Raw genomic sequence first — 24,747 nt, 5'->3', positions numbered from 1 at the left:
TGAGTGTGTTCTACAGCCTTAGCTAAGAGCCAATTGGCTTTTAGCTCATGCACTAAGCTCCAGAGGTCCCAGGTTTGATCCCGCCTGCTGACGACCAGGGTCTGTCGGTATTACACCTGCAGGCAGGGGTAGTGTGCACAACTGCCTGGCTGCCCCTGAGCCTAGGAGCCGCTGCTGGACATGCCGCCACTTCCAGGAGCCACCCAAGGTAAGTGCCACCCGACTGGAGCCTGCACCCCAACCCCCTCCTGCACCCAAAACTCCCTCCCAGAGCCCACACCCAGCATCCCCACCCACCTGCCCTAGTCCAGTGAGAGTGAGGGAGGGTTGGGGAAAGCTAGCGATGGAGGGAGGGGGGCTGGACTGAACAGGGGATGGAGCAAGAGCATTTGGGTTTGTGCGATTAGACAGTTGGCAACCCTAGTCCACATACAAAGTTGTGGCAATTTTACAAAAATCACTGCAGCATCACACCTTTACATAAACTGGCCCAACTATGTGTCTGGAACTCTGCACTAAACTGTTACAGGTTTTTACAAATTCACAATGCCAAGGGCAATTATGAAACAAAAGCCCCAAGTAATTGCTCATGCATAAAAGTGGATTTTTAAAATCACTGCAACATGCTATACAAGACCTAGGTATAATTGTAAAAAACTTATTAAATAACTTTTCAGGGAGAAATAGGAGTTTGAAAACTAGCTCCATGTGATGGGCAGCTTGTAATTCTGTGCAATGTTTAATTAACAAACCAAAAAACCCTCAAGGTCTCTCTCACCCCGCCCCCCCCTCCAAAAAAAAAAAAAAAACCACAACAAAAAACCCACCTTCTTTAAGGATTATATGCTCAAACATTCTATAGAGGAAAAATAAATTAAAAAAGGAAAAACCACCACCAGGTCAAGACCAAGAACAAAAAGATAAAATTGTCACATTATTACCAAGGGATGATGAGGTTTTTAATGGAAACAAAGATGCAACCTTTAAAATAAAGCTGTCACCACTGCAGAAATCATCATCCATTTTCCTCTGGCTCATTAGGGAAAATGAAGAGGAACTCTGACACAAGGCAAACAGAAATATTTCCATGTTAAGAGACACTATACTATGCCATGAATGTCGGTTTTCTAGCAGACCAGAGAATGAGAGACCTGATTAAAATGTTCCATTTGGTGAGCGGGAGGGAGGGAAAGATGCTTTACTTAGGGAAGAAAGAAGTCACTAGTGGCCTGTGTCCAATATAAGAGAATTAGGCAGCTCAGTAAATTATGCAGATGATCCATTTAGGATTATGCACATAGAAGCAAATTCACCTGCTTTTGGTGCTCCAAAGAGCAACGCAGGTTTTAAAAGGCCGGAAGGCCCCGTTAGGCTCTAGCCAGACCTCCTGCAATACACAGGCCATAGAATTCCACCTAAAGATTCTGGCACCCAGGCCAATAATTTAAGATGAAACTAGAGCTGATTTGATCCATGTTTTGAACAATTGAGAATGTTCCTTATCACAAGGCTTGGTTGAAGGGAGCCACGTGACAAGACTTCAGATGTGTCTGTAACAGGGTCTTTTTCTGAAGCCTGAAAGCTGGAGCGGTCCTTGAATATATATGTGTGTGTATAGGTTTGTTTTTTTGGGGGGGAAGGCGGTTGGGGGGGGGGGGAACGACACGGGGACATGACGACACTTTAAGGGGCAATACTAAGGTTATTCACCTGTGACTGTAGTTCAGGCATGCTGCTTCACGTATTTAGGCTTGTGGGATATAGGGCTTTGGCAAGGTACAGGTGCACAACATGGCTTCAGACTTCCCTAAAGTAGAGGTCCTGGGAGCCAGATTCCTGGATCCACCTGTAGCGTACAGACCCTATTCTCCCTTCGCTATTATGCCTTCTAATTAGGGGAAACAGGAACCTAGTGTGCTGGGACCTACAGTTGGACCCAATCAGTGAGCAGTTCAGAGATTGTGCTGCTTCCGAAGGCTTCAGTGATCTGAAAGGAGCTAGCTGGTGCAGACAATCTCTTCTTGGCACAGGAAAAGCCTCTGGCTAAATGGCCTGTCTGTGCGGAGCTGCTCACAGTCCAGTAAAGGGCAACGAGAGAGCTTCCACATTAGCAACCTCACTAAGTGAAAAGAGAAAAGTCACTATGGCTCCAGGGATGGCACCCCAAACAGTAGCTTGAGTCCCCAAGGACTATTCTAGTAGGACAGGAAGGTGAGTCCAGCAGTCTGGGCACTAGCCTACGATTTGGGAGACTCCGATTCAATTCCCTGCACTATCACAGACTCCCGGTGGCACCTTGGGCAAGTCACTATCTCTCTCAGCCTCAGTTTTCCATCTGTGCAATGGGAATAATAGCCCCACCTCACTCCACAGGTACCACTCCAAGGGCAAGACTCATCCATGCAGGAGATGGAACTTTCTCAGGGCTGCGTGAGACTGTGGAACAAACTCCAACGAGATCTAGGAACCTTGCCTCCAAGTGCGAGGCGCATGTCTTTGACCTGCCCTTGCTAGTTAAAAAGTACAGAGTACAGCAGATGTTAAAAATCCACAAGCAATTTCCCCACCCCGAGGAGAGGAAGACTTCAACATGAGAGATGCTAGCCTGTCACTTCTCATGCTGGGACGGAAGGAATTCGGAAACAGTGAGGTACAGCATAAGACACTGGAAAGAAGAGAACTGTAGGAGCAGAGAGAATATTTTCTTCATTTGGAAACTGCGTGGGTAAAGCGAGACAGGAATTTCCATATTCCTGTTCCAAGTAACAAGGAGAGAAGTCACAGGTGACAATACTACAGCAGAAAACCTGAAAATTAAACAGAGATCTGTTCTGTTCTGCCAGTAATTAAGAAATTATTGCAAATCAGAGAGTGTAATGCAAGCACCAGGCGAGCAAAGGCTGTAGAACTCCTCTATCACAATTTATTTATAAGCAGTTTTCTGACACTGCACTGCAGTGCTGTCCACAGCAGGTGTCCTGGGTCCCACTGCAATGACCACTACGGGACTTCCCCCCCTCTGCCCTTTCCTCCCCAAAAAATGTATTCACAAGATATGGGGCCTTAGCTCTTGAGACAGAGGACTTAAATACAGGCTTTCTGGGGGGGCTTTTTTTTTTTTTTAAAAACATTGATTTTTTAAAAGCCATTTACTCAGGTTAACCTCACATTGCAAAGTAAAAATCCCTCATGTCCTAACTGTAAGGATGATGGTTCTCTAGGGAGGTGGTGGAATCTCCTTCCTTTGAGGTTTTTAAGGTCAGACTTGACAAAGTCCTGGCTGGGATGATTTAGTTGGGGATTGGTCCTGCTTTGAGCAGGGGGTTGGACTCCTGAGGTCCCTTCCAACCCTGATAGTCTATAATTCAATGGTACAGAGCAATCCAGATCACCTCACTCCCACTGCACAACCAAACCTGCAGGAACCTGGCCTATAGTGGTCCTGACCCCATCACTGCACTGACTTGGCTGGCTCAGAGAGGCCTAGGGGAGCTAGCGAGTGAGCTGGGTGTAAGTGAATCCGGTCGAGGGAGCCATTTTGGCAATCTGTTGGGCTTTGGCTTCCACTAGCAACATCTTCAGCCCTGGAAAGCTGAGGAGTGAGAATTCCCGTGGAAAGCAGAGAGCCCAAGCAAATGGCTCCAGCTCAGGAGACGATGCAGCACTGGAGAGTGGCCTGGCTGGACAGATGGAGGCGACTGCATTCCCTCAAATTTTCAACAGCTGCCTACACATGCAGCATTACAGGGGACATACCAGGAGTGGGTCTCCTTCCTTCTCCACTGATGGAATGCAAGGTTCTGCCACTTGACTTTGTAGCCACACAGTCAAACAAAGAGGAAAGTGGCCCTAAGCAGCTTCTTTCATTCTCTAGTGTGTGGCTGCAGGCTCAAGTGGAGCTCTTGAGTTTTGCTCTTTTGGCAAAGGAAAACCAGTTTATATATTCAAGAGAGACTACGGGCAGGAGTCTCCCTATCGGGTAAGTGATCTCTCCAGAGCCACAGGAAAAGCCTGTCCTAGAGAGCGCTCTTAGCTACAAGGACAAGCCCCTGATGAACTCAGGAGAGACACTTGGATGAATCATGAGATCCCCTCCCACCACGGGCAGCTCCACTTACAAATCAGAAGAGAGAGTCAGGGGGACAAAAGGACAGAGAGGGAAAAGAGACAGAGGGAAGAAAAAAGAAAACAAAGACATGGAATACAGGCCGAATCTAATCCCTAGCTCCGTGCAGTGCATCCTGGGTACTGCCTGTGGAAGAGGGGCTATAAAAATTAGACTGAGATGCAAACTTTAAAGCAACTTATTCACCTTTGTGAATGGGAGCAGGAGAGTTTTATAACCAGTTTTTATGTATAAGTTTCCAAATATATAAGGTGTCTGACCCTGTGCTAGCCTGAATGTGTGTCATCTACAAAGTCTGCTGGATTCTACTGGGGTAGCAATGAGGAATGGTTATTTTTTTATTAGGTGTATTACGGTAGCGCCTAGCAGCACCAGTCATAGAACAGGGCCCCACTGTGCTAGGCACCGTATTATTTATTAGCAAAAAGAAAAGGAGTACTAGTCTCTAAGGTGCCACAAGTCCTCCTTTGCGCTAGATGCTGTACAAATAGGGTGACCATATAGCAAGTGGAAAAAATTGGGATGGGGTAGGGGGGTAATAGGTGCCTATATAAGAAAGAGCCCCCAAAATTGGGACTGTCCCTATAAAAATCGGGACATCTGGTCACCCTATGTACAAACATGCAACAAAAAGATGGTCCCTGCTGCATAAAGAGCTTATGTGCATACAAGCTACATGCTTGGCATCCAATACTCTATCAATTTAATATTTTAGGTTGGCTGCCAATAAGATACATAACGTTTCAGGAGAGCCAGTCACCCTGTTTTCTTTAATATTCTGCAGAAACTTTTATCTGCTCTTCCCAAATGAGCCAGGTAATAGGACCAGAGATCAGAGGCAGAATCTAAAGAAGTTTAAGAATTAATAGTAGGAGTACTACTACGTGGTATCCCCTATGACCGCCAGTCATGGACCAGGAACCCATTGTGCAAGGTGCTGTACAAACCTGGGACAAAAAGACAGTCCCTACCACAAAGAACTCACAATTTTAACAGGTACAAAAATAAGCAAAATATCTCATGTTCCCAACCATCTCAAGCAAGACCCAACAGAACAGATCGTTCTTTGAAGTTAAGAAATCCAGTGCCCTCAGGACAGATATGAATGATAGAATGTTCCAGCCTCCCCAAAAATGGATGTTGGCTAAAGTTATAAGCATCTGAAAAATAGACACAATACATTTAATATACTCATCTGCTCGGACAACTACATTCACGTAGATAAGGGGTGTCATACTCAGCCTGTGGGGAGGGCCAGATTACACTAGCAATTATGGCTGAAGTTACACTGAGGCTCTCCTACCAATAACAGCAAACACTTGCACAGATTGAGGGCACAATATGGCCCTGAGGTAATAATTAAACCTTTAGTTATTGAAGTCACATCTGTATTTGGCACCACTCTAGACAAAAGTGACCCCAAGCACTTTAAGTCCAGTGCTATTTCTGCCCTTGGCTAATCTGGCCATTTGTCTATGTAGTAACCCAATTAGCACACTGCATTGCTATAATGACACACAAATAAATTGTGTACCTATATTACAGAAAAATCTGGCTGAGTGACATCAAGCTTAAGAGTTAACACCTTACTAAAACAGACAATAGCCATTCACAATACCGGTGCCATGTTTCAATCTGTCAGACAACACAGGAAGAGAACTCTGCACACTTGGAATGTTTTATTCACAATCTTAAACTAGAAAATCAGTCTTGCCCATTACAACATGCATACAGAGCCCTACTGAAGTCAAATGGGGCTCCCTGCAGCCACAGCAGTCCATCTGTTTGATGTGAATTGCAGGATCAGGGCCTCATTTGCAGAATCTGAATCTGTTGTGGTGTTAGATAAATCTCTCAAGTGAGTGAGGTGCTTGACACCGAGAGCATCAAGACAAAATGAACACTGCAAGATGACTAAAGCTGGAGGAAAAAGCCTGTTGCTATCATATTGTAGTATTTGTGAAATTGTGTACTGTTCATGTAATTAAAGAGACTATCATAAGGCATAGGCTAAAAAGGAGACAAGATTAAGCTTTTGCAGGCAACTTAAGTATTAGGAAACAAAGCACAATTCTTAGCTATGTAACTATCTCTTGACAGAGAGGCATTATTATTAAGGTTTTCCAACACTTCCCATTATAAGATCCTGTTTTCAGTTGCTTATAATTTTGCATACTAACTCTTTGGGTTGAAATTTTCCATGCCCGTTGTCTACCTCAGGCTGAATTGTTTTGGAAAGTTTCAGCCAAAACAGTTTAAGTTGTTTCTTAGCCTAGGGAAAATATGTTGTTTTGCCACATTAAAAAATTCTTACAATCATCTCATTGAGACTCTCTAGTGCCCGGATGCTTTGGAGCAGGAACTTGAAATTTGGCAGAGTAGGGCGATGAATAATCACTTCAAAAAAGGCTATTAGATGTAAGCAGAGAGCCTACAAGGAATGGAAGAAGGAACTGACTGCAAAGAAAACTATATCTTGGAGGTCAGAAAGTATAAAGAATTGCAAAAGCTGAGTTAAATCTTGTAAAGGAAATTAAAAGCAAAATAGGAAGCGGTATTTTAGACACAGTATATGTAAATAAAAAGATCAAGAAGAGAGAAAGTGGGGCTGCTATGGAGCAAGGATGGGTAGAGATTAAAGATAAACTAGGTATGACCCAAAAACCAAATGAATCCTTTGCTTCAGTTTTCAATAAGGATGATAATGTAGAACATGGGGGCAGAGGCAGAATGGCTGATGGGAAGGAGTGTACAGAAATGGAAGTTTCCACATCAGAGATGGAAGCAAAACTCAGTTTAATGTGTCAAAATGTCCATCTCCAAATACTGAAAGATTTGGCACATGAAAGTGCAAGTCCAGCAGCAGGGATTTTTAATTAATTCATCTATGAAATTGGGGGTGGTGCAGTATCACTCGATAATACCAAAAGTCAGACCTATATTTAAGAAATGGAAAAAAGTGACATTGGCAACTGTAGACCCGTTAATCTGACCTCAAGGCTTTAGAACAAATTTTGAAGGAAAGAAAAAATAAAGCTATGGCAAATGAGAGAAATGCAAGATGGGTTTACCAAAGGTAGACCACATCAAACTAACGTGATTTTTTTTTGGCAGTTGCTTTGTTGACAAGGGAAATGTGGTAGATCTAATCTACTTTGATTTCAATAAAGCATTTGATATCATACCACATGGGGAATTAGTTAAACTAGAGAAGATGGGGATCAATACAAGAATTGTAAGGTTAGTAAAGAACTGGCTAAAGTAGCGAAGACAACAAGTTGTGTTGAAAGAGGAACTATCGGGCTGGAGGGAGGTTACTAGTGGTGTTTAGGGATTAGTCTTGGGACCGATTTAATATTTCCATTAAGGAGTTCTGCATAAAAAGGCGCTTGCTAATGAAATTTCCTGATGACAAAATCAGAAGCACTAGCAAAATAAAGACGACTGGAATACTATACAGGAAGAATTGGGCGACCTTGATGACTGGAGCAATAGGATGAAATTTCATCGTACAAAGGGCAAAGCCCATTTCTCCCCCTAATCTGTTTCCCCATATCCAGTGGTTCAGGGAGAAGAGGAGGGAGAGGTAAAAGGGTTAAATGTAGACATCCCCCCCCCCCCACACACACACACACTTCCCCTATAAATGTTATTAGATTAGTCTCCATAATAGCAAAGCTACCGTCATCCATGACAGGGAGGCTAGGTTGCTTGAACTATTTTCAATTTCTGGGTCCATCTCCCTAAACCATTTTTAAGCTCCCGGCCTCTCAAACTACTTTTCAGACGGCCCCTCCAGGAGAGGGCAGACATAGCATGGCCCTGGGGGGAGCACCCTGAACAACATCCCAAGAAGTGCCACATGACCCACAGACAAGCCAGATGCCACTAGTTAAACTGGAGACATTTTCATGGATATGGCAGGGGGTGAAATGAGTGAGCAGGAAAAACAAGGAGCTGAAAGATGAAATTAAAGCTGGTATCTAACCAGTCCCGATTCCACACTCCAGGCCCTCTCTCACGTTCCCAGTCCCTGATGGAGCCCCGTGGATGCTGGTCTGTAGGACTGTTTGCCGCACACACCACTGTGCAAACCCAGGATCTTATACAGATTACTTTCCACATAAAATATTGACATTGCAGCCACAAAGGGTCACCGATCACTTAGGAACTCCCCATATACCCGAGAGCAGGTGCCAAGCCATGTCTGGGTTCAGAGGGCCAGGAATTCCCTCAGTGACAGCCTGACAACCAACCTTCATTCCAGGATTCCCTGCTTGTGCTGCTCAGAGCCAGAGCCAAGCAGCAGCAGCTTAATTCAGAGATCTGCATAGCACTCCTATGGCAACAAGCCCATTCACAGGATCTGCACTGAGCCTCATACAGTAAAGAGCCAGATCATGGCTCATCAGGCATGTGCAGTCACACACTGAATCATTCTTTTGTTAGCACTCTCATGGGGCAGCATGCAGCATAATATTCCACAGCATTCTTCCATTCTCCTCCTTACAGTGCCACCCCCCAAAGTTCCATATTGCAGCCACCATTTTTCTTGCCAAGGATTTATGAATGGCATTGGCAAGTTCCATCCAGATTATCCAAAGGAGTTGCTGTAAGCAGTGGCCAGGGGAGAGAAGGGGGAGGAGGACAACCCAACTATCCATCCCCAGTGCTCCTGCCACACATAGGACTGCCAACTTTGCACAAACAAACTGACAGAGCAAGAACCTTTTCAAACTTTTTCCAGCCCAGATCCACATACCTGTCCCATTCCTAGAACAAGAACTCAACATATGTCTACACTGTAAACAAGACCTGTGGTAGCAAGTCTGAGAGCCCAGGTAAACGGACTTGAGCTCACAGGGCTCATGCTAGGGGGCTAAAAAGGGCAGTTTAGGTGTTCAGACTTGGGCTTGAGCCCCTGCTCTGAAACCCATCAAGGGGGATGGGTCTCAGAGTCTGGGCTTCCACCCGAGCCCAACAACTCCACTGTTATTTTTAGTCCTGCGCATGAACCTCATGAGCCTGGAGTCAGTTGACCCAGGCTCTGAAGCTTGCTGCCACAGGTGGTTTATTTTTGCAGCGTCAATGTATCCTCAGAGCAATCCATCTCACCTGGAGAGGCGAAAACTGCCCGGACACCACAACTGTACCCTGCTCTCACCAGAGCAAAACGTCTAATGCCCCGGTACCTTCGGCATGGATTGCCTAGAACATGCAGGCTCCCAGGAAGGCACTTGGCAGTAGGGCAGGCCAAGCCATTTGGAGAAGCTCTATCTAGGCCTGACCCGACACCTTTGCTGAAGGTTTGTCCTTTCAAGCACGCTGAGTGGATCTATGGGAAGCCACAGGAGGCTGGCCAGGATACATGTGATTAGACAGCATGGGACACCAAGCAAGGGGAGTAAATTTGCTCTGTCACTTCCCTCTTCTACACTGCATGGTGGCCAGGAAGGGGAAGAGATATTCCAGTCTATTGTTACACACTCCCTTTCCATAGAGCAGTTCAGAGCTATGATATGCATGGCTTGGCAAAGTTTAACACAACCTTTGGATTGCTGCAGGTGGAGGGTCATCTTTCATTTCTGGCTCTTTGGACCTTTCACAGCAGTATTTGATTCAGCTGACCATGACCTTCTGTTGACTTGTCTGCAGCATTGGCTGGAGCAGCATGGACTTGGTTTTGTGCTGATCTCTCCCAGGAATTTCTGAAATTGCCTATGGAAGGGAATTTACAAGTCTGTGCTTTCAAATCTGTTTTGGGCCCTTTAACCTGTGTGCATTTGTATGGTAACCACTGGGATTTCCTTTTTCATAGATATGGGCTATATTACGCCCCTGCTAAAATGATTCAGTTTTTACCACTTGATTCTACACACTCTAGTGCTAGCCAGCTGCCAGCATGCTATTGAAGGTAGCTAGCAGGGAATCCTATTAAATTAAGTCACTACAGGCTGAAATGTTGTTAACTGTACAAGAACGCTCATTAAATCTGGTTTCTTTAGTTGGTGGTATAATTGCGTTATCAAAACTGCTCGCTAATGTAAGAGGCCTGCATGAGACACATTAGCCACTGATAAATGTTCTGCTTCTCTTACTAAACTGCCTTAACTGTCTTCATACTAAAACAAGTGGAAGTTCATTGCACAGAGAATGGATATGGTGGAGATGCTAAATAGTGACTTATTATCCCTGAAGTTAACTGTTATTGGACACAAAGTTACCTGGGTCCCAGAGACTAAGATTTAATTACCAGGATTCAGTGACCGAACATAGGCTGAATCCCAGGTTGTCACCAGAAAGAGAAAGAAGCTCAAGCACTCCAACACTGGCTGGCTGGACAACCTTGGGCAAGTCACTTCACTGCTCTGTGCCTCAGTTTCCCCTTCTGTAAAATGTGGGATTCCCAGACTGCCTTGCTGTAAAAGGGACAGCATCTTATCACACAATGGTTGTTTCAAACATGACAGATACGACCAGGCTTTTAACTAGACTCAAATTATCCACCCAGATTACTCAAATGCTACCAATACAGTTTCACACTGATCAGAAAGGCATTATCAACTTATACTTTAAGATGGGTACCTTGCAGATTCTCCATCTGATAGTATCTGAGCACCTCAACGTTTACTGCATTTATCTTTGCAACCACTCACCTGTGAGCCAAACCAGGTCTATCTCCATTTCACAAATAGGGAAATGAAACAGAGTAAGTCACTCACCGAAGGTCACACAGGAAGTCTGACACAACAGGGACTTGAACCCAGCTCTCCTAAGTTTTAAAGTAGCTCCCAAACCACTGCACCTCACTAGAAAGGGCTGTTTTCTTTCTGTGACAGGCTGCGAAGGTATGTCTGGTCAACCTGTTAACTCCATTTTTGTTCTGTGAGCACCCACCTATGAGGATTTGGCTTTGCCCATTCATTCTGGAGCAGCAGCCTGACACCTACTGCATAGACTATGTCTGGGAAGCTGACACAGAGCAACCAAGGGTCATCAATATTTCCTAGCTCTCCCCTGCTAGAATGGTGGGGTTGCTATGGGCAGGCCACTGACTTGAACAACTCTCTGCCCAGAAGCCAGTGTGGGGGTCAGAGCATGGAAATTGCCCAGCAGAAGAGCAGGGGCGGAACAGGTGTCAGAGTCTGCTTTAAAAAGAGACATGCTCTCTAAGCAACTGTGTAGTTTCATTGCCAGAAACAGAAGACACAGCTGGAGAGTGTGCAGCCAGGTAGAACTTTGCCTCCCCTTTGGCTCAGGCCAAAACCAGGACTCTCAAAAGGTGGCAAGATCAGACTGAGGGGGCTGCATTCAGGAATGTTTTCCCCATAGATCTGTAACTCCCCTGTGCTTTTTAAGAGTAAAGCATGTGTGAATGGGAAATCCCTTAACATAGCCCATTCATTGCTTTACTGCCACAGTGTCCCTGAAGGGCATAACTAGGAAACCAGAACTTTCTCAGCCAGGTAGACTCTGGGGGAACATGTCTAAGTAATTGGGGGCTTGGCAGGGCTGGTTCTGGGGTCCAGACAGCCAGACTGCCCAAGATGAGTGTCAGATCCAGGAGGGTGCAAGACAGAACCAGAGTTAGGATCAAAAGACTAGTCACTGCCCAGACCTAGGGTGCTGAGCAGCATGTGGTACCCCATCACAACAAACTGGTAACCATTCAGAAAGAGGGACTAGACCAGGTTGTGCCACAAATTTTATCCATCAGGGCTAGAGCCTGCCAGTTGCCAAGCACCCTCAGTTCTCACTGATGTGGGTGGACCTTCACACTCCCCCAGATCTGGCCCTTAGGTCATGGTGTGATGGGAGGTGATTAGATGCCAATAACTGAAATTAACAAACAAAATCAAGGCCTGAAAATCTTTTAAGTATTAGAGTGCCTTGACTATAGAAAATACAACTGCAAAAAATCTCCCAAAAATGGAGTCTATTGAAGCATTTAACACAGATGTTGACACGGCATTTGATTGTATTTATGAAGAGGCACTAAGAAGAGTTCAATATTACTCATTGCCTCTATGGAGCATTTTCCTTTCCCAGCACTCCACTAGTTATGATACCCAGTTCCTTCTGGCCAGCTACAAGATGTGCCTTTGTGAGCCATTCAACTTCCTTTGGGTGCTCTCTCTGCTCCACCAAGGTCCATTGTACCTAGTGAGGAACCCAGATGTGGACACTGGACCCTGACTGCAGCTTTACTAACTAAGAGGGAATGTCTCGCACGTGCATGTCCCAAGGCAGCACGCAGGAGGCCTACACACAGGTTTTGTGCCAGTATAACTATGTTGGTTAGGGGTGTGATTTTTCTTTTCTTATAAACCAGTGGTGTTATACCAATACAACCCCTAGTGTGAACACTTATACTGGTATAAAAGGGCCTTATACCACATAACTTATTACCCTCCTCATATGGGAACAGTTATACCAATAAAACCTCTTGAGCTTTACTAATCAGATTATCATTATTTGTATTACCATCATGCCTAGGAACCCTGGTTGCTGTCCAGGGTCCCATTGTGCTAGATGCTGTACAAAAAACAAAATGGACAGTCCTTTTGCCTACAATCTAAGTAGTTAAATTGTACTATACTATACCAGTTATGTGCACACAATGCCTTTAAATTTGGGGCTTTTCCAAGAGATCACCACATACACATCTGATTTCTCTATTCTCCACCTGGCTTCTGCTCTACATTGCTTGTTAGAAAGCTATATTCTCCCAGCTTTATTTCCAGTCATTCCTTGTCCCCAGCACATAATCTGGATTTAACCACGTTCCATTTCATGCTGACCCTGAAACACTTCTTCAAACTTCCCTAGTCCTTGTGCCATTTCATGCTCCCCCATCCCCCAAATTGGGAATAGGCAGTTTGGGTTATTTTACCAGTTCCTCCAGATCCCTGGCCCAGAGTGCCTAGAGAATCTCACCCCAACATGGCACAGCAGTACTCCTGGTTACTCTGAGCAGTTCATGAGACAGCTTGTCCTGCTGCTAGGCTGCAAGGCAGATGACGTCTTTCCGATAACCAGCAGATACTCTCATGGGATTGGATTAAATATCTAGAAATATTATACTCATTAAGTTTCCCATTGCTATTAAACATGGGATTTTTCAAGCCAGGACGAGGTTAAGAGAAGGGTTTCACTCCAACCATGCAACTGTACACTCCAGTCTCAGCCCAGCTGACTTCACAGAACCCTTTGCTCTAACCAGAGTGTGACACAGCCCACTAACACACTCGGTGGAGAGAGATGGTCCATGCTTTTGTGTGTGCCACTGCACGAACGGGATACAACGTTTTCCTTCCATCCTATACACAGAGACAGAGGGCTTGGCTACATACAAATTTGTCCTGGTTTAATTAAACAAATGTAAACTGATGTGGTGTAAACATATGTGGATATGCTTATATCAGTTTAGACTGTCCATACCTAACTTACCACAGTTTAACAAAAAAAAAAAAAAAAAAAAAAAATCACATCACAGTTACCCAGGTTTAACTATTGTGTTTAGCCCACATCCTGGTGACTTTTCCCAGTCCCCTTTAGAGCACCAGGCTGCCAGCCCAGCCTATTGCTTGTGGCTTTATCAAAAAACGTATTTAGGTTGGATTGGAATCATCTAGCCCTGCATCCTCCAAGCCATTAAACTGTCATTTAAATGCTTAAAGCTTCCTCATCATCATAGAAGCTCAGCTCATGCTTTCTTCGTTCCCCAATGGCTCCTCTTGAAGGATCAGCTCACTACTCCATGTTCTCCACCCTTCTGGCAAGTCCCCTGGGTTAGTGATTTATTGCAAATGATTGCTAACGAGCCCACCATTTCCACTTGTATGGCCTTCAAAACTTTGGCGTGGAAATGGTCAGGGCCAGCCCATTGAAAGGGTTTATCCTATCTGATCTATGTTGTGACCAGTCTCATCTGTCATGACCTGCAGCCACGTCACCTCCTTTTAAAATCCTGTAGGCTCCCAAACACAGCATGGCTTGGCATGGCCAGTACTTGGATGTGGGTGACCCAGCAGGACGCACTCTATCCCCCAAATCAGTACTGACCCAGATGTCCCAACACAGTGCTAGGGGCTGCTGTGCTGAAGAGAGAGGTGCTACTCACTCAAATCATCAGAAAGGAGTGAACAGCTCAGCACAGGGGGCTACCAGAGGTGCCCCAATCGAGTGGAAAGAGGGCTGAAGGCCTGACCACTTGTACTCATTAGAGACCCCACGGCAGTTTTTGTTTGTGAAGAAATGTTACCCATGATATCCCCAGACACAATCCAAACTGGGTTATGTTTTGCCTCATAAAATTGCCCTTGCTCTTTCATTTGGATATAGCATTCCTCTTCACTTCCTGTCCTGAACAGACGTACAGTGCTGATTGTACATTTAAGCCTTGGACTTTTACATTTCACTGGCAATCAAAGACAATCCCAATACATAAAGGGAACGATTCCGCCACCCTTACTCACGTGAGTAATCTCATGAATTACAAACTTGGGGTCTAAAGCACTTGGGGTAAGAGACACTATGTAAATGTAAATCGTTCAGGCTTATGCCAGTATTTTGCCAATTCAGTTCACTGCAGTGATGGTCTTTGAATGACAGTATTTTGGGTTCCACCTTTGGCCTTTAACACATTAGGTGATTAACACAGTAAAAGCTGCCTTGGAAATTACTAGAGATGATGCATCAGTAATGAGACACATTTTAAAGGAGGTTTTTCCTTTCTCCCTCTCACCCCCTTCCTCCAAAGAGTAAACAAAATTTCAAGCATGGAAGTCATTGGGGACTCAACAAATCCAGCACACCCTCCCAACGGTGCATCTTACTCATGTGGGGCACTGTCTGCTCCAACAGATAAGATTCTAATGCAACATGTGTTATGATGGTAAGACAAGCACACATCATGGAAAATAAGCTTTAATAGACAGCCATAACTCAAGCCAGAGATTAAAAATCTGTAGTATTTATTGAATCTATTGAATTTATTTAACTGTGCACTAAGCTGCCTATTCACGGAGGTCATTAATAATGCAAATAACCCACCCTTGTTAGGCAGGAGAGTCCTGGTAGTCTACTTGGTCTTCATGAGTTCTGGCCAACAGGAAAAGACCTAGTTTTAGCAAACCTAGGGGTGGGGGGAGCAGAAGAGTCCCAAACACACTCCCCCCAAATAATTCCTAGAGCAGATCTTTTAGAAAACCATCTAATCCTGATTTAAAAATTGCCAGTGAGGGAGAATCCACCATGACCCTTGGTAAATTGTTCCAGTAGTTAATTACTCTCACTGTTGAAAATTTATGCCTTATTTCCAGTCTGAATTTGTCCAGCTTCAACTTGTTGAGCTAGCAACATCGGGGTGGAGTGTGTTTTCTCCGGCAACCCTAGGTTTGCTAAAATTAGATCTGCTCCTGTTGGACAGACTTCATGGTGAAGACCAAGGAGACTACACCAGGACTCTCTTGCCACTGGATCATGTTATACTTTTCTCTGCTAGACTGAAGAGCTGGTTATTAAATATTTGTTCCCTATGCAGATACTTTTAGACTGGAACCAAGTCACCCCTTGACTTTCTTGTTAAGCTAAACAGATAGAACCCATTGAATCTCCCATAAGGCATATTTTCTAATTCTTTAACTATTTTCATGGCTCTTTTCTGAACCCTCTCCAATTTATCAATGTCAATCTTGAATTGTGGACCCCAGAATTGGGCACAGATCGATGCCAAATACAGTGGTAAAATAACCTCTATACTCCAACTCGAGAGTCCCATTTGTGCATCCCAGGATTGCTTTAGCTCTCTTGGCCACAGCATCACATTTACAGCTTACATTCAGCTGATTGTCCACCTCAACCCCCAAATCTTTTTCAGAGCCTCTGCTTCCCAGGATAGAGTCCCCTATCCTGCGAGTATGGCCTACAGTCTTTGTTCCTAGATGCAGACATTTACATTTAGCCATATTAAATATTAAAATGCATACTGTTTGCTTTCACCCAGTTTATAAAGTGATCCAGATCACTCTGAATTGTGACCTGTTCCCTACTTCTCCCCCAATTTTTGTCATCTGCAAACTTTACCAGTGATGATTTCATGTTTTCTTCCAGTTAATTGATATTGAAAAGTTATAGTGTAGGGCCAATAACGATCCCTGCAGGACACCACTAGAAATATCAACAATGAGTCCCCATTTAAGATTACATTTTGAGACCTATCAGGTGCTGAGAACCTTCAGGTTTAATGCTATTTGTTCCAAGTGGTTGGCAGTTCTTGGGTTGGTTAGACACAGTCAGGGTCAGGAGGCCCCTAATCTGACACCTTGCACTTTCCCCTCTCCTCCACCACCAGGTTTGCAATAATAATAAATTCTTTATATGTCACACATACCCTTCCCTAAATACATGGTTCATACTTTTCTGAAATAAAAGCCAGTGCCAGCAGTTATGAGTAAGGCTAAGATTATGTCACGGAGGTCACAGATTCTGTGACTTCCAGAGATGACCTTGATGTTTTCTGCTTCAGCCCCAGGGTGGTGAGTCTAGAGCTGTCAGCTGGTGGGGACCCCAGAGCTCCCAGCTGCTGTGGGTGGCAAGGAGAACCCTGGAGCTCTCAGCTACTGCAGGCAGGATCCTCCTCCCCACCTGCAGCAGGGCTTGGGCTCTCATCCCCTATCAGCCCCATTTTGTAACAATTTTTACTAAAAAAAGTCAGACAGGTCACAGGCAATAAACAAAAATTCACAGAAGCCCATGACCTGTCTGTGACTTTTACTAAAAATAATTGTTACAAAATCTTAAACTTATTTACAAGCAACCCTATAACACAGCAAAGTGTACTCTTCCCTAGCTCCTTCCAAAGATCTCAGAACACTTTATGGACACTAACCAAGCCCCACAACCCATCTGAGATATAGGGAAGGATTATACTGCATAAACCAATCAGAAGGTAGGGATGCTGAACAATGATTGACCCACAACTGTACAGTTTTCCAGCAAATTTTTACACCAGATTATGCAAATCCCTTCCCACCAACAGGCTATTGCACTCACAACTCCCTGTCCCCAAACAGCACACAGCCACCTCCACTCCAGACCCCACCCCACCCAATACCAGTTATTAAAAGGAATTCCTCACTGGGGGAGGAAGTGGGCTGAGCTTTATGGGAACAGAGCCAGCAGCGGGGAAAGCCCGGGGTGAGAGGAGTTCAGGTGGCCATGTCTGGGTGGGGATTTCTGAGGACATCTGTCTGTCAGGTCAGAGGAGCTGGCTGCTGTCATTCAGAGTGCAGAGGATGCACAGCAAGAATCACTACAACTCCCCGGTGTTAACTCCGCAACAGCCACGGGGACCACGGTCAACCCAGGAGGTTATGTACCCTCAGTGGTTCCTATCTCCAAGTGAGACACTGGATGAGACTCAGAGGACAGTGGGTTTTGCCTTCAAGCTATCAGACATTTACATGCAGGAGCACTGAGAGGCCTCTGCTCAGTCAGGCCAAGCCCCATTGTGCCCAGTACTCACAACACCGGTACATGACAGCCCCAGCCAGCACACAATCTAGAAGACAAGGCCTCTAGGTGAATTTAAACGAGCTGTGTCACAGGGTGGCTGGCCCCATTAAATGAAGCAGGTCCACCCCCTGTGTACTAGGGCAGGTGCTCCCAGTCTGGCCAATTAAGAGGGTGGGGCAGTACTTGGGGTCATAAGGAGGCAACTTGTTGGGAAGAAAGTGGGAGGAGCAGCAACGGGGAGTTCCTGGAAGAGGCTGCCAGAGTCCCCTGACAGGGGAGATAGAGGGAACCTGCTTGGGGGAAAGGGCCTCCAGGGAGAAAGCCCTGTGAGGTGGGGCTCAGCTAAAGAGCACAGAAGAATCCTACAGTAGTCCCTGAAGCAGGAGGGGCTGAGAGAAGCAAAGGGGAAATTCCCCTGGAAGCTGTAGCCCCAGGTGGGATGAGGAACTGTGTGTTTGTAAAATAAACCAGTGCCTGGAGAGGTACTCTGGGTATGAAAGTGGGTCCTGCGCAGGCTGCAGGCACGCCAAACACCTGACAGACCATCTTTTTGTTCTGTGTTGTACAGCACCTAACACCATGGCTCCTAGGTACTACTGTAGCACACCTAATAAATAACATACAGTCCTAGTGCAATGGGGTCCTGGGTCACGTGTGGGGCTCCTAGGCACTGCCACAGCACATGTAATTGATGGTAATAATGACAAGAATTAAACAAACCACCTGGAGGAGGACCAGGTAATAAAAAAAGGTTGGTTCGGCATAAACTAGCTGTGCACACAGTTGGTGGTTTTCCCAACCAGCCAGAATGGATTCTAATTTGCAAAGCATGAGGCACATAATTCACAGTGGGGAGAGGTGAAAATGTTGGACCAGGCCACCCACTACTTGGAAAAATAAAATGTCCCTGGTCTGGGGAGAGAAGAAAGCAGTTTTTCCTCCTCCATCACATCAAGGCAAGAGACAGCAAGAAATTTATGATGGGGGAGTCACATGCCCTGGAGCCTCCTGTCTAGGCACATCGTTTAAAGCTCAGAACTTTACCCATCACACATGGACTACAAAGTCGCCATGGTGTAGGTGCAATGTATGGAGAAGAGAAGAGACACTGTCAATCTAGCACAATGGGGTCCTGGGTTTTTAAGTGCTACCACAATACAATGATAGAGGACAAGAGGATCTGTGGCCCAACAGCGGAATGCTTTTCCTAAGGGAATTCCAAAAAGTCACTGGTCTAGGCAGATCGATGAACTAGGATCCTGTTCTTGGAGGTGTGAATAAAAGGATTAACCCAGTTTACCCCTTTTAGCATGTGCTTGGAAAGGAATGGTTCAATGCTGTTTTATTTACAATGTATTGATTCCAATTGTCTTCTGCACTTTCTATCTATCCATCCCTTCATGGTTTTTTCCTCTATTCAGCTACTTCTGAAAAGTTATAAAACAAAAACAGATTGGTCTCCAATGCTATGCCTGACTTGACACTTGAAGAAGGAGATTGTCTGCCCAGGACAGAATACAATGATCTGGGAGTGAGGGCAGAAATTCCATGTCTGACATCTTTACAGGGGTATCATTCAGCACAGGCAAGTGCAATGCCAGGCCAGACAAGAATTCAGTCATTTCAAGTGGCCACAGGACTGTCTATGCACCAGCACCATCCTGACCCTGATCACACAGTTGGATACAAAAATCAAACCCTGGGCACCTGCTGTAGCCAGGCCAGATAGAATCAGCACAGCTCCACCCCTTTCCCAGCCTCATGAGGCACATTTTGCACCAAGTATCCATCAGGAGAAAGCTGGACAGAAATTTCTGATGCAGCAGAGGCAAATAAAGACTATGTGAGATTTGAACCTTCACCAGGGCCAGGATCCTGTTCTCATTGACATCAGTGAGACCTGGCCTTAAATTACGAGACATTAAAGAAATTGGGCTCCTCTCCCAGGAGAGAGAGAGACACACACACAAATCAACAGAGTGACATTTTTCACACTAATAAGGGCTTTAATCCATAGATGAGGAAGCTGCTTATTAACAACGGAACTTAAGCAGAACTTCTCTGCAGAGTCAAGAACAAACATATGAAATAAGCGGCTAGGGAAGGTAATAGGACACAGCATTTGAGAGAGAACTGGAAAGGGCTGCGGCAGGATTGTATAGCAAGGGCTAATGCAGAGGAGAATAGCAAGAAAGTGGTGGGGAGTAAAGGTCCCTTCTCTGTTGTTTCTATAGTAGGAGCTCTAGATTTTTTAAATGGAGAGAATGGATTTAGGCATGAGCTTTCCAGGCCTCCCCTCAGCCAGCACAGAGATTGCATTCAAAATCTAATTATACAGAGCAACACAAATCCATGCCCAACTAACAGTCATGTGAGCTCATACACCCATCTCACCTGGAGAGGCCACTGTTACTGGAGTTAATACATCACAGCCTCCTTCCCCCAAAACTACCTCCCAGCCAGGATTCCTGGGTGCAGTGGGTGGGGAATGAAGCCACTTAGATAACGCACATCCAGGCCAGATGATTACCTGGGAACAGCTGCATAGCTAGAGAACTTCTCTCCCTAGTTCTTAGTATAGGAAGACACATTAGGAGAGGCAACATTAAATAGCAGGAGGGCATCACACAGAGCCCAAAAAGATAACTGGCAAGCCATAGGTTCCTGGGAGGTACAGCTTTTCACAGCGACAAGGAAACTGTAACCAACAGAATGCTTTGTGCCTATGAACTCCACTTAGCAAAGGAAGAAATCACTCCAAGTTCTCCAGGATTCCTGTTTCCACCTGCTGGCAGAGGAGTCTATCTCCACAGCTCTGGACTGGTACAAGGAGAACAAGTGGGAGGTTATGCAAGTCACAGATGTGCAAAGGGCCTAATTAGGTCTCCCAATGCAATTGTTAGTATGTGTTTTAATACATAGAGGCACTGCACTTGAAGATACAACATACCCAGAGAGTTACTATGCTAAGCAAATAGTAACTCCCCCCCAATTTACATGCACGGGTCACTAAATTACCAAGTGCCACTGGCGTTTCAGCATCTGACCGGCACCATTTAATGGGTCTGACAAGTCTAAGATTCATGAATTGAACAGGCAGTTTTGATGTGGCAAGCAGAACTCCCAAGAGCTATTAGCTCATGACAGGTTTCAGAGTAGCAGCCGTGTTAGTCTGTATCCACAGAAAGAAAAGGAGGACTTGTGGCACCTTAGAGACTAACCAATTTATTTGAGCATAAGCTTTCGTGAGCTACACTCACTTCATCAGATGCAGTCAGTGGAAAATCATGACTGTGCCACTGAATTTTACATCCCTATCTGTGGTGCTGAACTTTAAGATCGTTACCATGTTGCTAAATTACCAATTGGCACATTACATTTGGATTCTCTTCTGGTTGCCCCAACATATGTATGAGCTCAAACAAACTAGAACAGGCACTGTTCAGCATGGCTGTGTCATTATCATGCTCCCTCCCCCTCCAAAACTCTCAACGCCACAAGGGGAAAGATCTTGGAGCTATTCACCTAGGAAGGAAGCCCAGTACTGCACTCATATCCACAGCCTATCGGCAAACAGGGAGATCTCCATGTGGAATACCATTAATTCCCCGACCTCTGAGAAAGTGAAGCCAGGAGAGATGGGGAGGAGGAGGGGAAACAGCTGTGAAAGGCCCAATGCCCAGGAGCTTTCATCAACTGAGTGCTACCAGGAGCTGCACACCAAGGCAGAGGCTGCATGGCTGGCCACGGCAGGCGGGATGATCACCAGGGACAGTCCACTGCCAAGAAAGCTCAAAAAACCAAAAAAACCCAACCAACCAAAAAAAAAAAACAAAAAACAAACACACAACCCACAACCCCAGCAAACTCATTATCTGCTAGCCAGAGGCCAAAACAAAAGATGAGGGGGTCCCTCCCCACAGCCCCAGCCTGGAGCTGGTGAGATGCCTGGATACACACCCCTTCCCACTACCATCAGATGCTGGGAAAGGCTGCAGATGGAGGAAGGAAAAGGGTGCTGTTCATGGACTTTGCTTCTTTTCTAGGCACGTCTGGCTCATAGATACTGGATACATTTGAATGCCTCCCCCCGCCATCCCATCCTCTGGTTGCTAGAAGCATCTCTTGACTTTGCCCACAGCCTCCTGAAGGACTCCTCCCTTCTCTCCCGCGAAGATCTCCAGTGTCTGCCTCTCTCACTGCTTAGAGCAGCAGCAAAGGAAAACTGGCAGGGATTCTAATCAGTTTCACTGCAGCCTGCAGGGTCCTGAATAGCAGCAGCTGCACTAAGCCGTGTCTCCTTAACTCACTCTGCAAATGAGCGGAAGCGGGGTGCCAAAGCAGTCTGCAGACTCAGGAAGACTCGCTGCTCTGCTGTTCCTTTTAGAAGGTTTCCAGCACCACCACAAATGCCAGGTATATTTTTAAATGAAAATTAAACTCTACAGCAATCTAGGCTTTTGACCTCCCTTCTGTTCACCAGGAAAGAGGCTCTGACTTGCCATTAGCCAATGGTATTGGAGTCCCACCTATTGATTTACGGTGCGGAACTTACCTGCCACGTTGTGTGCTTCCAAAGCAACGTCTGGCTCCTGACGGGCTAGAGGCAAGAAAAAAGTGGGATCCTTCTTACGGCTGCACATGTCATCAGCACCCGAATTCCCTTTCCCGTCTCTGCTCATGGCTGCCACATTGTCGGAAGCATAGAAGGCAGCCTCCTTAAGATCAGTCCCCCCTTCCACTGATGTCCCTGATAGAGCTGCACTCTCCAGAGGCATTTTTGCATCTTTAACAAAAGCAGTTATTCTCTGTTCACCTTGGGAGCACTCAAGGGCAGCAAAATCTTCTTTGTTTGGCTCCAATGTCATTAACACGCTTTTGCCTCCATCACACTGATGCGCTCTCTGCTGCTCTGATGAAGAAGTAGAGACAGCTTTCTCCATTCCTCACAGATTCTGTTGTGTCACTCAGGAAAAACAAACATCAGGACTTCATAGGATTCACAGGCAGCTGTAGCCAGAAAATCTAAAAAGGGGAAAAAATGATGAGGATTTCTCAACTGCAGAGACACTCCCCAGCCTTCCCTGGTCACACCTGCTCTCTTTAGGCCCAAGGGCATGACCTGGAGTAACAGATAGTAACAAAAGAATCTTACTGTGCCTTTCAGCCCAACATCTTTACAGTGTCACTACATGACTGGCTTCAAGTGGGGCAGAGCAGCAGCTGTTTCAGCCGTGAAGTGAAAAATATCGATACCCAGTTAAATCCCAGTATGGGATGTAACCAGGACATCCAAGTCCATGCCCTTGGTGCTATGGGATTCCAGGAGGCAATTGGTCAGGACTTTTGTTTTTCATTTCCATATGTGAACATGGCATCTCTGGCAGCACAGTGCTCTCTAGCACCATGCTAGAGCATTGACGCTTCTACCGCAAGAGCTTGTTGAGCCTAGGAGCATTTCAAGGTGATGCAGAAAGGCTTGGGGAATGAGAAAGAACAGTACAGTGCCCAAGGCACCACATGACCCTGTAGGAGACTGACCTGCTTAGCAAGATTCTGCATCACTCCCTGGCCGCAGGGTTAGCATGGAACAAGGACGAAAAAGGCTAAATGAGGTTATACAGGTGAGAAGGGCAGAAGGTGGAAGAAGCTGCTAAATGGCCAATACAGAGACAGGAAAATCGTTTAATATCTGTGCCTTGAGAGCAGTGTATCCTGCCGACACCTTGGTTCCCTCCTTGCTGGAGGAGTCAATGGGGAAAGATACAAGATGTCTGGAGCTACCCACTGGTGACGTAAGACCTTAGTGACATGCCAGGACATGTATGTGTACATAAAGACTGGTCGTGTGTCTATGTGTATCGTGAGCTGTTCTGCAGAAGGGCAGGATTATTCCACTGGTCCCTACCATGCAGCATCTCTCCTCATTCACAGGCTAACACTGCACATTTCCATCACACATTGTTGCTTTTCATTTGCACCATGCTTCCTGTTACTACAGAGCTCCGTTATCCTAGGAGCATTTTCTGTCTCCAAGTTTTGTGTTTTGTGTTGACCTAACACATGTAAACGCTCCTAAAAAGGTAAAACACACAACTTTCAATATCCCATATAATTACACGTATCCACCCTCTGTGACAGATTCAGGTATTTTCATGGCCTACATGCTCTCCCTTTATATCACCAGAGGCTACTAATAGCTGCAGTTACATTTTTTAAATGGCATTTCATGCTGGTGAAAGGTACCATGTTAACAGACTATTTCTCCCCAAGCAGGTACAGCAGAAGTGCCAGCATATCTCCCACTACCTCCCCAGGGGTAAGAGGTTTGCTACACAACAACTTGTTGGGGCCACCAACAAGGAGGCTGTAGTTCTGCAAAATGGACACCTACCTAAGCAGGATCTGGACTGAAGCTAGCCACTCACTTCATGTAATCCGAAGAGAAACAGATTTCAGTTACCACTCTCCTGGGATGCATTTGAGCCAGCCAACTAGAAGCTAAAGACTTGGTACAGCCCCTTACCATCTCCCCAGGGATTTATACTGCTACTTACAGCGTTCGCGCAAGCCACAGACACCCTATACACACACAAGTTTGGGTCTCTTCCTGTCCCCCACCCACCCATCTCCACCCCTCTGCCTGTTGAGGGGTTTTGGGAGACAGGAAGGAGAAAGGGAAAATGCTCAGCTAGTTATTCTTCCTGGGAGGTGGGCTTTATTGGAGGGCAAAATCTTGTCTCCATTTGCTTCCCCAAAGGCAATGAGATGTAGGACTGTTCTAGTCTCTCATGGAAGAAGAGTTCCCCAGCTATGGGCCAGCAACTGAGAATGCTCATGTCCCCCGGTTCCCATGAGCAACACCTGTCCTGTTGACAGTTCTACTGTTCCTGAGGGCCACAGCTTCATGGTAGGTCCTGACTGCAGAGTCAGCTTCAGCCCACTGAGGGCTTTGGGACCTTGAACTTGTTCTAGTATTAAGTAGATAGCCAGTGTAGTGTCTGGGGCACAGGATGATTAGCTCATGTCAATGTGCATTACTTTGCAGGATGGGCACTACATCTTGAAGCTCACACTGGTTCAACATCTTTCCTTAGATTCAT

At 45.7% G+C, this 24,747-nt stretch overlaps 1 protein-coding gene across 9 annotated transcripts in view; it reads right to left on the bottom strand.

The window, feature by feature from the left end:
- The window catches only part of WIZ (WIZ zinc finger), a 158,330-nt gene that overhangs the window by 118,923 nt on the left and 14,660 nt on the right, over positions 1-24,747 (bottom strand). For 4 of the 9 annotated variants that reach the window (XM_073319238.1, XM_073319237.1, XM_073319242.1 and 1 more), the window contains one exon: positions 22,200-22,669. The exons of 1 other annotated variant lie outside the window; for it this stretch is intronic. In XM_073319238.1, coding sequence (XP_073175339.1) covers positions 22,200-22,587 — 388 coding nt within the window. In that variant the 5' untranslated portion in view covers positions 22,588-22,669. Of the gene's footprint in view, positions 1-22,199; positions 22,670-24,747 lie in introns of those variants that run through there. 4 more of the 9 variants (XM_073319241.1, XM_073319245.1, XM_073319244.1 and 1 more) reach the window with 4 other exon arrangements.

The sequence above is a fragment of the Lepidochelys kempii genome, chromosome 20, assembly GCF_965140265.1.
Source record: "Lepidochelys kempii isolate rLepKem1 chromosome 20, rLepKem1.hap2, whole genome shotgun sequence".
Taxonomy (NCBI): domain Eukaryota; kingdom Metazoa; phylum Chordata; order Testudines; family Cheloniidae; genus Lepidochelys; species Lepidochelys kempii.
This window is presented reverse-complemented; position numbering and strand designations above follow the sequence as displayed.